Raw genomic sequence first — 17,750 nt, 5'->3', positions numbered from 1 at the left:
GAATGAGCATAACAGCAAAAATAATTAATGTACACTAAGACATCAATTTTCTCAAACACTTTGTTCAACCAGACCAGTGAGACCATGCATTATATGATATGCGGTGCTACACACTCATACACTCACAGCTTATTTTGACAGCAAATAATTGTATCACGGCGTTAAAAAAATGAACTGAAAATTGCTCAGTAAAAACATAAATCAGACGTTTTCTATTTGGACATTGGCAGGAAGAGTCACGCTAAAAAACACATCACAGGGCATGAATTTTAGAAGGAACCGAGGTGCAAACCTTTCACAGGTGCCTCACAGTGCCTCTGGACTGATTGGAGTGTCAGTGGGAGGCATAACTCAAGCCTGAGCTGAGCCTATAAGTGTTGCTGCTGTGAGTGAAACCCACCAGGAGGGCTTGGAGCACTCCCTCCTTCCTCCCGCTATCTTATTTTTTCCCCTCCACCTGTGCCTCCACCCTTTTTGTCCTTTGACTCTCACTCCGTTGAAAGCAGTCAGTCATATATCTGACGTTAAGCGCCCCAGAACCCGGCCTTGACACTTGGGAGTGGGACGGGACAAAGGCGAGCGGAGATAAGTGTCGGTGGCATTCACTGTGTCAACACTCGGCGAAACATGGTGGCTGTCAGCGGCTATCAGTGAGGTCTGAGGTAGGGGAACGGGTGACAATGTCCTGATGTGGCAGGACATGACATGCACCCTACTGTAGAGCTCCTGTCAGGCCGAGCTTGGCGGTTAACTCGTGACAAGTCCATTACTGGCCCATGTTCACTTTTAGGATGGGATATAGTTTATATCCGGCGAGCGCCTCGCAAAACAGTGCGGCGTAATTACAGCGAATTATACAACGGCTTATGTCACTGTACGAGTCACTGACAGTCTTCTGAATGTCACAGGATGTCTGCTTGATATTCATTTAACGCTGAATCGAATCAACTCGCACTGTGTGGGTAGGCCTTGGAGGGGGAAATCAGCAGAAGTGTAGGAACAGAGAGCAACGTTTTTTTTTTTCCTATTCTGGAATAACAAAACACAGGAGGAGGCAAAAAAAAAAAAAAAAAAAAACAGAAGAAAGAAAAAGTGGTTGCTGCCTTGCTGTTGCTATTTTAAGCCAGTGGACTTTCAGATCCTGCACATCTTCAGGACTGAGGAGATGGGCAGGAAAATAGCACCTTAAGCTGGACTCTGTCACGCTGCACAGCGGTTGACATTTCCGACCAACTGAGGTGTCTCATGTTGTATAAATGTGGAGGCATACGTATACGTATACGTCCACACAGACCAAGAGTGTCCAAACGGAATGTGTGAGCTTCTGCTGTGAATCCCGACGAAGCTACCGTAAAAGTAATGGGAGGAATGACCTTTGTGTAAAGGTGATATCTTGCTGCCTGGTTGCTTTGTTTGACGCAGACAGAGTGTGTATATGTATCCGACTCGAGGAAAGAAAGAGTGTTATTGACAGTGGCTGGGTAAAATAAAAAGGGTATACTTGGTGGGAAGCCTACAAGGCTATTGGCCAAAGTGCCTCACAGCTGGCCTGGATCTAAATGAGGAGAAGCAGAGGAAGGGCTGCCATCCCAAAGACTCACCAACAGCTGTTTGCGCCCAGAGTGAGAGAGGGAGTCGCCCTTTGGTCTTTGGAGAGAGCCCGCTGTCAGTGCCGGCGACAAAAGATGGCTTTTTTTTTTTTTTTGTGCAAACTCACTGAAGAGTTGACAAGGGCACACCAACAAACACATTACATTACTCTCAGACAGGGAAGTGCCTCAATGAACTTATTCAATCTCTCTCTCTCTCTCTCTACTCTTCCTCCATTCATCAGATATTTTAAAAGCACAGTGTTTTTACCTGGCTTTGCCTTCCCAATTATTCTGTGCCACTCAAGAGTAAAGGACAGAGGAAAAAAAAAGATGACAGCTCTATCCCCCTTAGAAATAGTCCAAATTATGCCCTTGTGGATCAGCTATTAGCAGCAATGCATATCTTGGAAAGGAGCGGAGCGGTGGTATTCCAGAGATTTTTGCATCAATGGACTTGGAGGGACACAATTCCTCATCCGAACCCACATTGGAGGGAACAGGACAGTGTCAGAATGGAGAAAATAGAGTGTGAATTGCCCCCACTGTCGATTTACCACTCTCCAGGCTGCCTGAGTTGAGCAGAGGGCTTTGCTGGATGGGAATCCAGTCAGGCCTGTGCAATGGAATTAATGGTAATACCCAGGCAGGTGGGGCTCAGCTCTGCTCCCTGGCACAGCAGCGACGGAGAGCATCTCTCAGGGTGGGGGTATGCCTGCGTGCACGGCTGTGTGCGTGAGTGTGTGTGTGTTGTTTTCTTCAGTGCTCGCTTCTGGAGCTTGAAAGCGAGCACTGTTTATGGGAACAAGTGCGCGCACTTTTTAATGGATGTGGGTGTGCACGTCTGAGTGTGTGCGCACACGCACTGGGTGGAAGTATTCTTCCAGATAAGAGGTGGAGTCACAAAGTGGCAAATGACAGACACCACACACACAGGCGCGCGCACGCGCGCGCACACACACACACGAAGATCTATTTTTCATCAGTGGGAGAGGGCTGAGGCAGCAGCGGTGCGAGACACTCTCGAGGTGGAGTGGCGACGCCGGCTTCTCCCAGCCTATCACTGGGCACAGTTCCTCGGCGCCACTGCCATGTTCCACCTGGGAGATTTACCTCCTACACAGCCCCACTTCCTCTATTTACATGCCCACCTTTATCTAACAACAGCAGGTAGGTGATTGAAAGCTTGCACTCCCTTTTACAGTGCAATAACCGCCTCTGTAAAAGTGAGTCTTGATTGTGGGCTGGTGTAAATCACAGCAACTTGGCCCACACGCTCGTGTTGCTGGAGGGAGCGTTGTGTGGAATTTGAATGCACTTCAGGGGTGCCAGGGGGTTGACTGTTGCACAGACGGACAGGCAGACACACAAAAGGACAGACAGCAAGACACAGGAGGAGACGAGCCGATATAAAGGCTAAGAGAGAGAGCGCCTCGGGGGCAGCTGGCAGACAAAGAAAAACTGCAGGACAAAAAAGTATCACACTCTTAGCTATATGCTTTACTTCATCTTGCATCTGTATTAATTTCAGTTGAATGCTTGTCTTGGCTCCTCCATGTTCCTCTTGTAAATTTAGACGTTTCTATTCAATTACATATCTTACATTTCCTTGGCAATAATAAAAATCTTTTATTAGACCAGATATAAAGAGTGTGTCTACAGGCTTATCGCAGTGAGGAGGGTAGTTCGGATATATTGGAGGGAGGAAGCAAATTGGCCCAGGATAGACAGACTGCCAACTGAGACAGCATGGTAACGCTGGGATGAACAGACTGAGAGATGGAGGGGGTTAGACAGAGAAACCAGACAAGACAGAAGCTCTCGCCACTGAATGAGAATATGTGGATAAAAAGGGGGCAACAGCTCCAGAGAGAAAGACCGGGAGTCCTTGTTTATGTTCTGCTTCCTCTTGCCCTTTAGCATGAACAAGGCTTTGATTTTCACTGGTAATGCGTTCAAGTGCATTTACTGTAGACAAACCGATTGTCATTACCTGACGGTGCAGCTACTCGTGAGTGTCGTAATAAGTAAGACAGCTTACAAGGACTTTGTGGTTTGTGCAGCGTACTCAACCATTCCTTCAGTGTTTTAGTTTTTTTTTTCCCCTTTTTTTGTACCAGTTCTCAGTAGGGTGGAAATTACAGAGAAACATAGGGTTCTCCCCGAACACTGGTTTCATATGTCAGGCCGTGACAGTTCAACACATTCACCAGAACAATGAAAATCTTCTGGATCGTGTTTACGGATTGATGGCCGACTCTGTTCCACATGCATTAGCTACGGTGCTGTGGCGGAGATCGTACTGGGACCGCATTGTGCTTCTACACTGACGCTTTGTAAATAGCATTAGATGTGCTCAGTAAAGAATAGACTTGTCACATTTTCAGTGAGGCTAGTTTAGCGCAGCAGCTTGGAGACCAAGGCACTGTGTGTGTATGTAAAGACTTGCCAGACAAAGGGATCGGCACTTGTCAGCAATTTTAAACGGACTTAGGGCAACATCCCGATGCATGTGGGCTTGCTCGAAGGAAGACAAACCTGCACATGCATGCGTGTATACACACAGTCATGTCGAGGACTGAAGGCAATTTGGCTATGGATGCAAACGCTTGCCCTGGGCTTGAATGAGCAAATACCTGTGTGTCAAAGTGGTGCCATGGCAACGCTTCCTGTTCTGTGATCAAGGCCAACATGAGACTTCTTTTGGAGACAAGAGCCCACTGGCAACGAGAGGAGAGCTTCCTAACAAATCCTTAAACATCTGGAAAGCACCCAGCTGAGGTTTAAGACTCACTGCAGGACTCAAAGCAAAGGCATTAGCTCAATGTGCCAACATCCAAGACAAGCAAATGGAAACACAGCAATTTAGTGTGATGCTGTAGTCTGCCTGCTGAGAATAATGAGTCTCTGTGCCCTGTCCTCAAAACATAAGGTCATAACCAGCTTTGCTCCAGACGTGCAGTTAAGCCTTGTCCAGATCTACACAAAATCTGCAAAAATGCAATCTGATCATGAGAGGCAAACGGAGACTTTACCCTGATACCCAGCATCATGCTTGCATCACCTGCCCTGACTGTGGCGAGCGAAGACAAGGGCGGGGCGATATCAAGGGTTTGATTTAGATTCAGAGACTTAAGCCGTTTCTGTTGCAGCACAAGAATCGTCTCTCATTCTAATCTCAGCAGAGATCCACCCTGAGCCAGGAATATCCCAAGATAAATATGGAAAGTGAACAATGCGATTGCTGAGCAGCAACTTCCCATTTTCTACACCTCTCGCCTCTAATCCTCTCCAGCAGCACTCCTGAACTGCCGCTCCTCATCTAAATCTGCTGGCAGACCTGGTGAACAGTCCGATATTACACCGCTGCTTCACATCCCCTCTGCCATTACCGCCGCCGATACAGCCGCCGGCCACACCTTGAAAAGTGTCTCTCACCATCGCGCCGCCCTTGTAATAACAATTGTTCCAGCCACCACGAGATGTTAGAGCGATTTAACCTGGGCTCGGTCGCCGAGGCAGCCGCTCAGCGCCATCCGACTACAAAGGCAGGCGCACGTTTGATCTGCTGGGATGCTCACAAACAAGAGGCTGCGCACTCATTCACATGCACACTTTCTCCGCAACAGCGCTCCACAGATTGTGATGTGACAGGATTGACTGATGATATCATTTGCAAGGAAAAAAAAAAATCAATTAAAATCTGTAAATGATCAAAAAAAAAAAAAAAAAACTGTGAAATCTTCGGAAGAAAATCATGCACCATCTTTTTTTTTTTTTTTTTTTTTTTTCACCATGAGAAATACCTTCGTCTTCATCACCGTCGTTATCCGATAAATCCTCGCCCTGTTTTTTTGCATGGGCCCCTGTTATTGAAGCAGGGAGAGACATAGAGAGGCACAGGGAAATCAAAATAGCATGTTTGTCAGCAAAGTGATGGGAAAAGAGGCATTTGAAGAAGAACAGTTGAAGTAATAACACTGTTAACTGAAACACATTTCATCACCCAGAAAGCCTCAATTAAAGAAAAAACACAATAAACAAGACACATTTGCATAGCTCACAAAATTAACTGTTTACATTGAGTAAAAGAGTAAAGAGACACATCTGACATAAATGAATTAGGGAAAAAATGCTTTCTCTATTATTAGAGCATATATTTGTTGTAGAGTCATACATCACTGGCATTTTCAGGGAATATATTAAAAAAAAAAGCCATTGTCGCCTTTTCTCATAAGAATGAAAGTCACATCATGTAATAACGTGTTTCCCACTCATATTGCAACTTTATCCATACCATTTTTATTTTGTTTTTGTGCGTGTACCTGACATCTATTTCTTAGTTTGGCATCGAGGTACAGAGAAAGGAAAAAAAAAAAGGATGAAAAGAAACAACAGAAGACCAAAACACTGGCAAACTAAACGACACGAAAATGTTGAATGAACCTGCTGAATGAACAGGTTTTAAAGCAGGGAAAGCCGGTGCAGGATTACAGCCTCCCTGGAGGTGCTGAGATCTGAATAAACCACAAGATTCCATATGTCAGGTTCACACGGTGACGTGCGCAGCGTACTTCTGCTCGTCTCGCTGCCTTAACGCAGCAGCTAAAACGCTGCCCTTGTACTATGTGTTACTGTAATATGAAAATCCATCCCCGAGGCAGCTGACCACCGTGTACAAATATAGCAAGCCAGCCCTTTGTTGACCTCCCATTTACGCAATGGCATTCTGCTCCGTTAAGAATGTCACATCCTTGTGTAATTATGTATTTGTTCCCCAGAAGGAGCAGGTATTGAAGAATCGCAGGGATATCAATGCTGCTTAGTCAGTCGGCTAATCCATCAATTCATCAGTCCATGATTCTCTGTCAAGGTTCTACAGAAACCCATTATTTGGGGCTATTCTTCAATTTTCATGACAACCTGACCTTTGGTATAGACCCCAATAAATTCAGCTTTTCTCTTGAAAAATGCTCAATCAAATAAAATCATAATGCTTCTGATGACCTTGAGCTTTTCCCGTAGCACATCTCCAAGGTCAGCGTGAATTGAAATATATTTCTAATAAAAATCAAAGGGGGAAATGATTTCACCGGGATTCATTGAATTACTCCAAGAGAAGTCATGTTGTTTTATCAGGAGACAGAAGTTTGCCTGAAACAACTCTGACCTGCGCTAACATCAATTAGCAGGAAATTAATAGTCGTCTTCTAAGGAAAACTCTGATCTCTATTCATGTAAGTCATTATGAGATTTTTTTTCCTTCTGATCACCTTCGAGCAAAATATAAACACACAGGAACAATTTTAGGGATTTTTTTCCTTAATTTTTCATGAGTGATCTCCGAGCGCACACAAGACTCATTACATGTTCATAGCATCTCTTGATTTCGATTCATAATTACTGCCTGCAGCTCAAACGCTTAAATAAACCAATGGTGCCATGAAGAGGCACAGTCACAAGAGTGTTATCTGGGCTGAACACAAGGGCTGGACTGCTGCTCGGCGGTCCAAGTAACTTTGCGTTTCATTTACAAATGAAGGTTTCAGGCAGTGAAGAGCCAGTGGAAAGGCTCAGAATCCCAAGTTACTTTAGGGTTTAGATCCAAATGTCCACAATCAGCGATGATTTGGAGTTTTGTGCGGCATGCTGTTGGTGGCCCGCTGAGTTTTATCGAGTCGGTGCATTTTTCTAACAGGAGATTTTGGAATAGCTCCGTGTTTCTGTCATATTTCATGGGGAAGCTGATTTTCTTTTCCTGCAGGAAGCTGATGCCTGCCCACAGTCTCAGAACTACTCACAACTGTGGAGTCACTGTGTTTGATTGGTTGGCCAACTAATCTAACCTAAGCCCTTTAGAGAATCTGTGAAGTCTTGTCAAGAGGAAGATGAGACGGCAGATCCACAACACCGAGAAGCTGGAGGCTGCTATCAAAGCAACCTGAGCCTCCGTCATGCCACAGGTCTCCATGCGCCAGAAGAAAAACATGCAAAAATATCGATTCGTTGCTTGAATCAAGCGTTACTTGTCTTTATATGATTATTTCCTTTTAATGAAATTTTAATTTACTTATCTTTCTATTATCATAAACGTGTTAAAAAACATGAAAGGGCTAGAGTAAATTTATTTTTGTGTGACAATATTTAAAAATTTAGATGGAAAAAAACCACCTCAGGGAAAAGGGCAGATGTTTATTTTTTTCTGTATCTGAACTCTTAAGGTCAGCTGTAAAAGAACCAGGTTCTTGCAACAAGATTGGCAAATAGGTGGAAAGACACTCACATGTCAAAACAAGACTGTGCAATTAAATGAGTAAGTCAAGCGCTGGATTTGAACCTGCAGTTACACCATGCATTCAGGGTCAGGGATTCCATATAAATATCCAATAATGACTGTCATCAGCAGTCTGATTAATACACAGCTCCATTCATGTGTGAAATGTAGTAAGTCAGTTGGACTCAGATTGGGCAAATAAAATGATAAAGCTGAAAATATGGCACAGATGTCAGTTAAACAGGTTGCCTCTGAGTGAAAGCACCGTCCTGTTTAAATAACTCATCCATAGTTAATTGGTAGATGCGAGCCATTGTAATGCATAATGTAAAAGGCCAAGTGTCGTGACATTTACTGAGTGCGTCTGTGCTCTGAAATGGAGAACTGATTTTTTTTTTCCGTTTCTTCTGCTTACAGTGTAAATTTGCTCATCATTTTTGTGTTATGAGGTATAGCGAATAATCCAACCTATGTGTTTTATATAAGCTTTTCTAAAGAAAAATACAGTTTTACATTTGTAACACTTGTAGGAAAACCACAACCACGAGTTGTAAGTCTCATCAGATGCCAGATTTTTATTTATAGAAGCATAGACTTTAGTTCTCTATGCTATACTCAAACTCAGAGTAGCACCAAGTGCACAAAAAAATGTCTTTACCAGCTTCATAGCACTGCTGCACACTGATGGAGGCTCTGCTTGTGTATAACAGTTTGGAGATTTTGGAAAATTGCCACTCGCATGCAAGTTGCTTCTGCTTTGCACGTTGCCAAAAGAACTGGCAAAGTATATCCTATTCCCAGTCAGTGCTTCAGATTGATTTACAGTATTTCTCCAAAAAATATTTAAAAAGCAAAAGCACACAGTAAATTTGAGGAATTTATCCAGAAATCCAGTGAGAACTTTAAAGATCTTCAAGATTTTTTAAGCCATGAATTGTTAAACATACAGGATTTTGTTTACTTTGAAACATATTTTATCACATAAACAACAAATGTTATTTATTTAGTGACTTAAAAAAAGTCAGCAAAGCACAATTTCAAATGATAATATAGAAATAAAAGCAAATCTCAAAAAATATTGTTCAGACTACACGCTAGTTGAATCGGCACCTAATGAAAAGATTTCAGAGGTTTCTATACTTCCACAGCTTGTAATTATTGGAACTCTATTAGTACAAACACGTGTGTTTGAATATTATATTGCAAATTTGGATTGTTTTGTTAATATAGTGCTTCTATAGGGCTATTTTTTTTCTTGTCAGTATTGAAGCAGCAGGGACAGTCTGCCTTAATTTTGCTGAAACACATTAAAAAGTTTCTTAAATGACAGTTTTAACAAACAATTTACATTTAGTGATTGCAAACATTGATTCTGTTGTAGCGTACTGGTGGGGAAATGAATAATGAGTTATCGGGCAAATCATATGCTTTGTTATAGATTCACAGCGTCGCAGCTGTCTGGTTGTGTAGGTGAGTATCTATAGTGTCCATCTTCACTCTGGCCGTCAGAGTTTAATTATGCTGCTGTTGTACTTTCCATTCGGTAATCTCTTTTCTGTTGTTCTTCTCTTGTTGGACTGAAGACAGAGCGGATGATGAGAGCGCGATCGCGGTGCTAAAGACTGGATGTGTTCCACTGTTCACACATACCTGCCACTGCCCGAGGTTATGTTGGATTACATATCACGCCTTTAACAATGAAATATACTTGCACCGATCCAGGGAATCAGGAGAAAAAGATGTTTTTTTTTTTTTTTTCTCTGTTGAATCAAGGGTGCATTATAATCTTAAAGCAGCAGAAAACGTTTGCGTGATTGACTGACAAAAACTCCGCAGCAGCCTCAACACCGTTCTTCGCTGCTTGTTAACAATTACAATTATTCCAGCGTTCCGCGTGTTATTGACATGGTGGAACAATGAGGGTATTGAGCGGTACTGCTCTGGACAGGCATGGATTGGATAGCAGGTGTCGACAGGGAAGATCTGTCGCTTTGAATCGTGTTTTCTTTGAGCGTGCGTGTCCAGCCGTTCGATCCATAGCGAGAACTGCAAACATGCGACATTCGCAGTGACTCAGCTTGCGAGCCTATATTTGACCTTGGATCTTTTGAAGCGACGCAGTTGTAAAAAGCGAGTCATATTAAAAGAAGGCTTTCTTTGCATGGCTGGCCTTCGAAATTTGCATTGCTACAAAACAGGCAGGCCTCCAGAATAACAGCTATTATTCATCTTTCTTGACAAGAGAAATAGAAACCTGACACATTTATCAAATCAGGTTCACAGAAAACACATTTGATAGGTTTACTTGTTACACAAAGGGTATTGGAATTTAACATTTCAACAGGGTGAAATTGCAAACAGAAGAAAGGGTGCGGCAGCAGGCTGTAAAATTCTACATGAATAAACACAAGAAAGCACATATATGTGCACGCACACATGCACGCGCACACACCTCGGTCTCTAGACACTTCTTGACTGAATCCACAATCCACTCAATACGTCGTGGAAGGGCTGAATGTTAACTGCTTTTCCTTTGCTGGAAAAAGGTTCACTGACAATAGACGGGCCTTGGAGTTAAATATCAGAAAGGTCAGAATGTGGAAAGGGACTTAGTGAAATGTTGCAGCCTTGACAATTCAGAGCAGTTATATTCAGCTGCTCATCCTCAGGTGGCCATTTTTCTTTTTCTAAATGCCCGGATTCATCTCTCTCGCTCTCTTGCTCTCTCTCTCTCCCCGTCTCTCGTTTTGTGTCCACACTTACCATCTTTCTCTCTCTCTCTCGGTCCGTCTGTCTGTCTATCGCCATCTCTCAATCTGTCTCCCAGTGCAGAGGTTAAGAAACAGCTTGGGAGGGACACATAAGAGAGAATGATGGAGAATGCAGCTAAAAGGTTAAGGAGGCTGTAATCCTGCGGTAAAGGACAGCCAAAACTCACACTGCGCTTCAGCTGTTCCCAAAAAAAGAAAAAAAGGAGGGAGAAAAAAAAAACAACACAAAAACACAAATAAAAGGCAGCCATGTTGTCTTTCAGCCTGTGTGCAGCTCGACAGCTGAAAGAGAGTATTTTAAAAGAGGCCACAAGCCTCTGTATGGGGCGGCAAGAAAAACAAACTGAGGTCTCCTACCTATAGTTTTGATCCCTAATAGTGAATTTATTCAACACTTTAACAAAATAAATAAATAAACAAGAGTATGCTGCATCTTGAGATAACGATCACATGGCTTTAAGCTTCTTAATCATCTGTCAGGCCCAACTGTTATTTAAATTAGTGCAGCAGCAGTTTAGTATGCAGCAGTGGCGACTTCACACTGATTCAGAGGGTCTCTATATGTCAGAGTGAAATCAGTAAGTAGCCTTTACCAACTAAATCAAAATTAATTCCCAGAAGTACTTAAGGATACCCTGTAGAACTTTATTTACCCCCAGTAGGGATGGCGTACATTTTTTTTCTAAAAACAGACAGTAATTGTTTGCCCCCCTAAGTGTGCACAAAAGCATATGAGTGCATTACCCTGCAACGTACACTGTGAGGTTGGAGCGCCGCTGTTCTATGGGCAATAGATGGTAATATCACACCAAGAAATGTGGCAGATTGCCAGCAAAGGTAGCAAAAAGACAAAGGCTGCAAGTCAGCAAACATCAATATAAACAATGCAAGAAATAAAATATTTAAAAATCAGATTTGAAAATGTCAGACGAGGAAAGCAAAGCTGCTGGCTTGTTTCCAGGATCTTAAGGATTCCAGGAAAAGATACTGGTGAGAGACTTGTCTTAGAGTCACCAACATCTTGTGTGAAAAAAATTGCCCATTTTTGTGTTGATACCTTTTCTGGCAGGATCAATTTGCCCGAAAATGTGAATCGGATGATACATTTTATTGTGCAGCATGTTTACAATTTATTTTAGTTCGCCACATGGACGCTATAACTGATGCAACAAATTGTTTTCCTCTGGGGCTTTAGGGCTCCACAGCCTGTGTCTGCCATTCCTCTTTTTTAATTTGGGACAGACAAAGCACAGAACAGAGATACTGAGTCTTGGAGAGACTGTGAAAGTCCAGCAGCGGGAGGCCTCTGAATGGGAACTTCCTGGTAACAGGTCACATCTTGAATCTCAAGTCAGTTCGATCGGATCTGTTGGCCGACTGCAGCCCTAACGCGGAGGTCACCAACTGTCCCTGATAGACAATCATAGAACATCATGGGAGGTAATTTCGGTAAAACAAAGACTCGGGGTGTCTGCTCTGTTTTCAAGCCACACAAGCCAATATTTGTTCTTGTTTTCTTGGAAAGTTTTTGCCCTGTCTGCTTGGCGTACAGATTTCCTCAGCAGCTCTTGGGGAGCGGCCCCTCCTCTCTTGAAGCATGGCGGAGTTGGCCAACCGATGTGATTACCATGCTGTGTTATTGTCTGCCACGGTCTTGCTGTAGTCTAACCGGGGTTCTTCAACGGGCTCCGCAGCTCTCTAGCATCTGGAGGTCATCTGTTAAAAGGAAAAATTGTCCCACGTTTCATGCTGGGGTAGTTAATCTACAGGTCTGGCAGCTGATCGGACTATTCAGTACTGGCACTGAGCTGTGTAACACATGGCAGCCTGCTGCCTATGAGGGCTGCATAGGAATGATAGCTGAGTGCTCTGAATCAAGCCAAAATGTACAACAGATTTCGCCGCACTTATCTCAAATAGATTCATGATGAGGGATGAATTTAGGAGTCAGGGAGGTTGGTCTCAGAGCATCTCTCAGATGCAGTTATTCGGAGAGACGAGTGTGAAGGACTCTAAGGACGGGATTTACAAGCAGGTTACAAGCAGTGAAAGAGACATGCTGTAAAATCCAGCAGAAAATAATGTGCATATTATATAAACAGACAGTGCATAGCACAGAGGGCGCATATTATGACCACAACTCTGGCTCACTGAGGATCACATCTAAAGGATGTAATTTAACTCCTCTTTTTTTTAAACTTTGTCAATCAATTTAACAATGTAAACCTCTTTTAAAGATAAAGATCGACCTCATCAGGATTTGTCCTCGCAAAATTGACCCATCTCGAGCCAATCTAGCACTCGGAGGCTGAATAGTGCTTAGCTGTGTCCCCGCACATCATTACCCCTCTCTTCACTCCATTCACTCTGACTGAGAGCAGGGAAAATGACTGAGTGATATAACCAAGGCTCCTGTGTCTCCAGCTCTGTCACTACCCTGTACTCTGTGTATGTGCCATAAGCCTTCTTAAGAGAGAGAGCGAGAGAGGGAGAGACAGTGTGTGCTACAGTGCTGATGTTGCACATTAGATCACCTCTACATGACCTCAGCCACTACCTGCTCGGACATCTTTGATATGCAGTGCTGCGTCAGTCTCTCTCTCTCTCAAAAAAAAAGAAAAAAAGGGTCAGTCTTTCTCCAAACAACGTTTCACTCAGCGTCAACATTAAATCAATTACGTAGGAATAAAGAGAAATACTTTTTGGAATTTTGCTGTCAAAGTGAACTTTGCAATAACAACCAACCCATTGTACGCCTGAAAAATGAACAAGTGCAGCATCATATCGAGCCTTCTATTGACTTTATATTACAGACATGGACGTGTCTTTGATCTTGTGTCAGGGCATGACTTGGTAGTTTAAGGGCTGCCTTCCAGTTAATGGGGAAAAACGAGCCACATCTTTGATATCAGCTGATCAAACGGTTTCTTTCCGTTGATCATCAATGCTCGTCAGGATGGCGAAAGCACAACATCCACAGGATGGACTTTCTCGGTTCCAACACCAGACTTAATCCCCTAAAACCCAATTCTGTAAGAATGGTCTCATTACCGGCTTCCTGTCTCATTTTTTATGGTTGCACAACACTGCGTGGGTAATCAGACGTCAGGCTCCAGCCCGACACACGTGAATTTTACTATGAACACATGTTGATTCTGGAGGTGACGCATTTTCCCTTTCTTCATCAGCATCACCATAGCAAAAAGGTGCTTCACGCCTGCTAAGAGGGCCGCTCACTCTACTCCTTTCACAACTGCGTACAGTTGCTTGGCAACAGTCACACAACTAACTCAATCAAGAATGAAATACTATAAATCTTTTGCAGAAATAAGTTACTATAATGAATTGTAAAATCGACGTCAGAGACGGCAGTACTGAAAATGCACAGCGTGTATGACTCTATAAACTGCATTGAGAGCTTTTACAAACAATGTATGTGCATATGCACACAGACACTACACAACGGCTTTATAATCTTTATGCGCAGTAATCTTTTCATTTGACTCTATTCAATAAACTGCTGGAACAAAATTGAAATTTTCAATGGGAGAGCTGATAAACTGGTGAACTGCTCACTGTGAATTTCTCAAATGCAAGTTTAACTTCCTTGTTTGAAACATTTACGCGAAAACCAAAGCATGCTTTAGAGGTTGCTTTCTACATTGCCTCAGAAGGATAAATTATGCTTCATTTGCACAGCTAATTCAACATAAGCCAAGATTAGTAGAAGAAGGGGGAAAAAAAAGAAAACCTCAAATAAAATGCAGCTCAAATAAAAAGAGTTTCCAGCTAAGCTCAAAATGGCAAATGGCAAACTTTGGTTTTCTGGCTAACAGAGAAGCTGTACAGCAGTCAAACCCCTTCACAATAACATGTCAGAACAGCAACATATGAAATTTATGATAAACCCTTTTTCTTATTACCAAACATGAGAAAGTTAATTGAAAAAATCCAACTGCAAGGGGAATATTAAAGAGATATTTCTGTGTATATTCCACAACTGGGACTAATTCAGAAGCAGAAGTGCCTGAAGGGCCAGTCTGTCTCTTACAAAATTGGTTTACCAAAACAGAATGTACAAGAGCACAGTGAGGCCAGTAGCAGCTTCCTGCCTCCATGGAAATCAACAGCCGAGGTCTCGCAGCTGAAGCCGAATCTTTACTGCGGCGCCAGGATCCCAGTCCTAAGGCCACTCACAAGACCTCCAGGCAAGCGCAGAAAATTAGCCCGCTTTTGTTATCAGCGGTGATATTTGAGCAGTTGCTAATGAAATTGGGCTGTGCTTCCCATGGCTGTGTGCGAGCATTCGCCACATGGATAGATGAATGCTGTCATGCCAATAAAATACCCCGCCACCCCCCTATTAGATCAATTGTGAATAATAAATTAAAGAGACAGGTGGCCCTCCACTTTTTAGTGAAAAATTAAATCAATGACTGGGGCCCTGGTGCTTTCAGGTGTCGTGTTTGACAAATACTTTCAATAAGCTGGTGTCTTAAGTGCTGTCAGAGCCGTCTGAAACGTGACTAAAGTTCTTTGCATACCAAGTCACACTTTTAGATTCTATTATTCAAAGTACTGTTCAAAGTCGCACTCCTGCCTCTGATTTAATCAGCTGTAGGAAACTAAAAAAAAAAAAAAAAAATCACTTCAAACATGAACAAGTCAAACAGTGTTATAAAGAAATTAAATACATCGTATTATTAGACATTTCAAAATGCATTGCTTGACAGAGCTCCATTGTTTATTTAGGGATGTGCAAATTCACTCCTTGACTCACGTTCGCACAGCGAAACAACACAACAGCACGCTCGCACGTACGTCACAGCCACTCAGTCATCTCTCACACTCATGTCAAGGTTGATCTGAGTCACAAGTCCCACGTTCATCCCAATTAGCACTTTGATTTGGGAGTTGATAGGTGGTGATATTGGCAGCTTTGGAAGGATGCACCCATCACTCTCCTCTCTCTTTCACTCTTTCAAATCCTCCCTCTCGTTCCGTGCTGGATTTTTCTTTGCTTTTCTTTTTTTTTTTTTTTTTCGTTTACATACCTCCTTTTCTACACATTTTCTTGTTGGGTTTCCTGGCACATTCCTTGGATATTCTTTTGACTGTAAAATGAATGGAAAAACTACAAAATAACAGCGAGATCTGGAAAAGAGATCGCATGTGACATGCAACAACTCAGAGAGAGTCAGACCCCATCTTCTCCCACTGTCCCTCCTCCTCCCACCCTTAAAGTCCTCATTAACGACAAGAACAACAGAGGACCGGTTCGATAAAGTAACTGGGGTGTTGCTGCAGAAATATTCCAAAATGGTGGAATGAATTTGCTGCACCCTGGGACACAAGAAGCCCATATTCACATGCACTTCTATTTAAGACCCATTACAACCACACAGATGACAAGCGAGGCTGGAATATCCAGAATTTATTTTTTTCGCATTTTAATCTGATAAGTATTTCTTTTTTTTTTTATATTGCCCATTTAATTTTCACAAAGCACTCGACATTTCAAGCTCTTTTTCCTGTGTGTGTGCCTCCTTTGAGTGGCGAAAAATGGGGGCCCTTAGAAAAAGTCCAATGTTTCATGAATCAAAAACTTTTAGGACCGTCAAGTCTTTGCAGAGCACAGTCTATATTTGCCTTTTGCACAAAGCCTGCTCTGCATTTTACTTTGTGCAAAGACAAACTGGGCGAATCAAGGAGCGTAAAGGGTCTTACATAGGTCAGGCTGATGCCACAGGCCTCTCATGTACCAGACAGAATATTTCACCAACCCTAGAGCAGATCATTCACTTATGAGGCAGGCTACTAATTGGTAATATCCCCAGAACAGTCAAGACAGTGAGGGTAGGAAGGTGCACCAAGTATCTCCAATCTGCTTCTTGTATGAATAGATTTTTTTTTTTAATTATTAATTTTTTTTTTTTAATCATTAAGTCTCATTGAGAAGCCATTTAGTCATCAAAAGAGGAACCTCTAACAGTGGCATGGAAGGGGAGAGTTGATGAAAAGACTAAATGAAAGATCTAGTCAAGATGGGAGGTTGAGATGATGGACACGGACACAGCATGCGCCAGACAACAGGTCATGCTTCGCGCAAAAAAACGAAGTGGCACAAAGTTTCAAGAGAGAGGACAGAAAGAGTGGGAAGCAAAGACAGAAAAGAGGAAAAAGAAAGAAGTTCCTGGTTTCGTCCTGCGAACTTGACACACTCACCATCCTCTGTTGGAACATAGATGTTTAGGTAAAGACAATCCTCGTGTTGATCCTGTATGTATGTGGTAACAATATCCAGGTTGAAGGTGAACCATATTGGCATCATGATTTCTGGGACAGCATTGTAAATATTTTGGGGGCAGACAGGGGCAAAGTGCGTGGCGTTTTTGATCCCAGACCAGGAAGAAGGAGGCTCCGGGGGCATGAAGCGTTTTTCTCCCACTGGGGAGGCAGCGTAGGGAACCCCCAGGTACTGGTCGACGGGCCCCAGGATCTCGCTGGGCAGGGGCACCCTGACCCCTCGGAGTTTACCGTACTGTGTGTTCACAGTGGGGTGGAAGTTCTGACCTCTCACAGCTGCAAAGCACCAACAAAAACTTAATACCCACAAGGACACGCTGAAATTGGTGCTCCTGTCGGCACCGTGCCAGTTCTGTGAGGGAAAACGATTTCTCCTTGGAGAAAACCACATGGTCCTTGTGAGCGAGTACAAGAGCGGCTGACCAACATACAAGCCGGGGTAGCGCCCCCCCCACCCCTCGCCTCAGCAAACGCAAAGGCTTCCCGCTCAGTCCTGTCGTCCACCAGCCACCCGAGGGACAGTCATCGGCTGCGGTGCTGCGGCCCACCAAAGAACAGACGATAAGAAACGAGCACAGATCCTCTCTGCAGCAGGGTCCTTATTCACCGTCCCCTCTCAGCCCGTCAGATCTTCTACCCAGTGCTGCAGAAGAGAAAGACAGGAAAATTAATGACAATCCCTTGACAGTCAACCACTTAGTTCCCATTTTTAGTCAGTCACTTTTATTGACTCGTGGAGTCGTTCTCTGTCATGACATAAAGCGGCTCACATGAACACGGCGGAGCTCCTGCTACTATCATCAGTCCACA

General features: G+C 43.3%; 1 protein-coding gene across 3 annotated transcripts in view; it reads right to left on the bottom strand.

Annotated features, from left to right (window-relative positions):
• nlgn3a (neuroligin 3a) overlaps positions 1–17,536 on the bottom strand; it is a 97,284-nt gene extending 79,748 nt beyond the window's left edge. Inside the window, exons 1-3 of one of the 3 annotated variants that reach the window (XM_030106336.1) lie at positions 16,860–17,419; positions 15,689–15,748; positions 5,396–5,455 (exon numbers count right to left, since the gene is read on the bottom strand). In XM_030106336.1, coding sequence (XP_029962196.1) covers positions 5,396–5,455; positions 15,689–15,748; positions 16,860–17,331 — 592 coding nt within the window. In that variant the 5' untranslated portion in view covers positions 17,332–17,419. Of the gene's footprint in view, positions 1–5,395; positions 5,456–15,688; positions 15,749–16,859 lie in introns of all 3 variants that reach the window. The other 2 variants (XM_030106344.1, XM_030106351.1) reach the window with 2 other exon arrangements.
• Positions 17,537–17,750: the final 214 nt, after the last annotated feature.

The sequence above is a fragment of the Salarias fasciatus genome, chromosome 2 (assembly GCF_902148845.1).
Source record: "Salarias fasciatus chromosome 2, fSalaFa1.1, whole genome shotgun sequence".
In the NCBI taxonomy this organism is placed as follows: Eukaryota; Metazoa; Chordata; class Actinopteri; order Blenniiformes; family Blenniidae; genus Salarias; species Salarias fasciatus.
The sequence above is the reverse complement of the archived record's forward strand: the minus strand, read 5'-3'. Positions and strand labels throughout refer to the sequence as shown.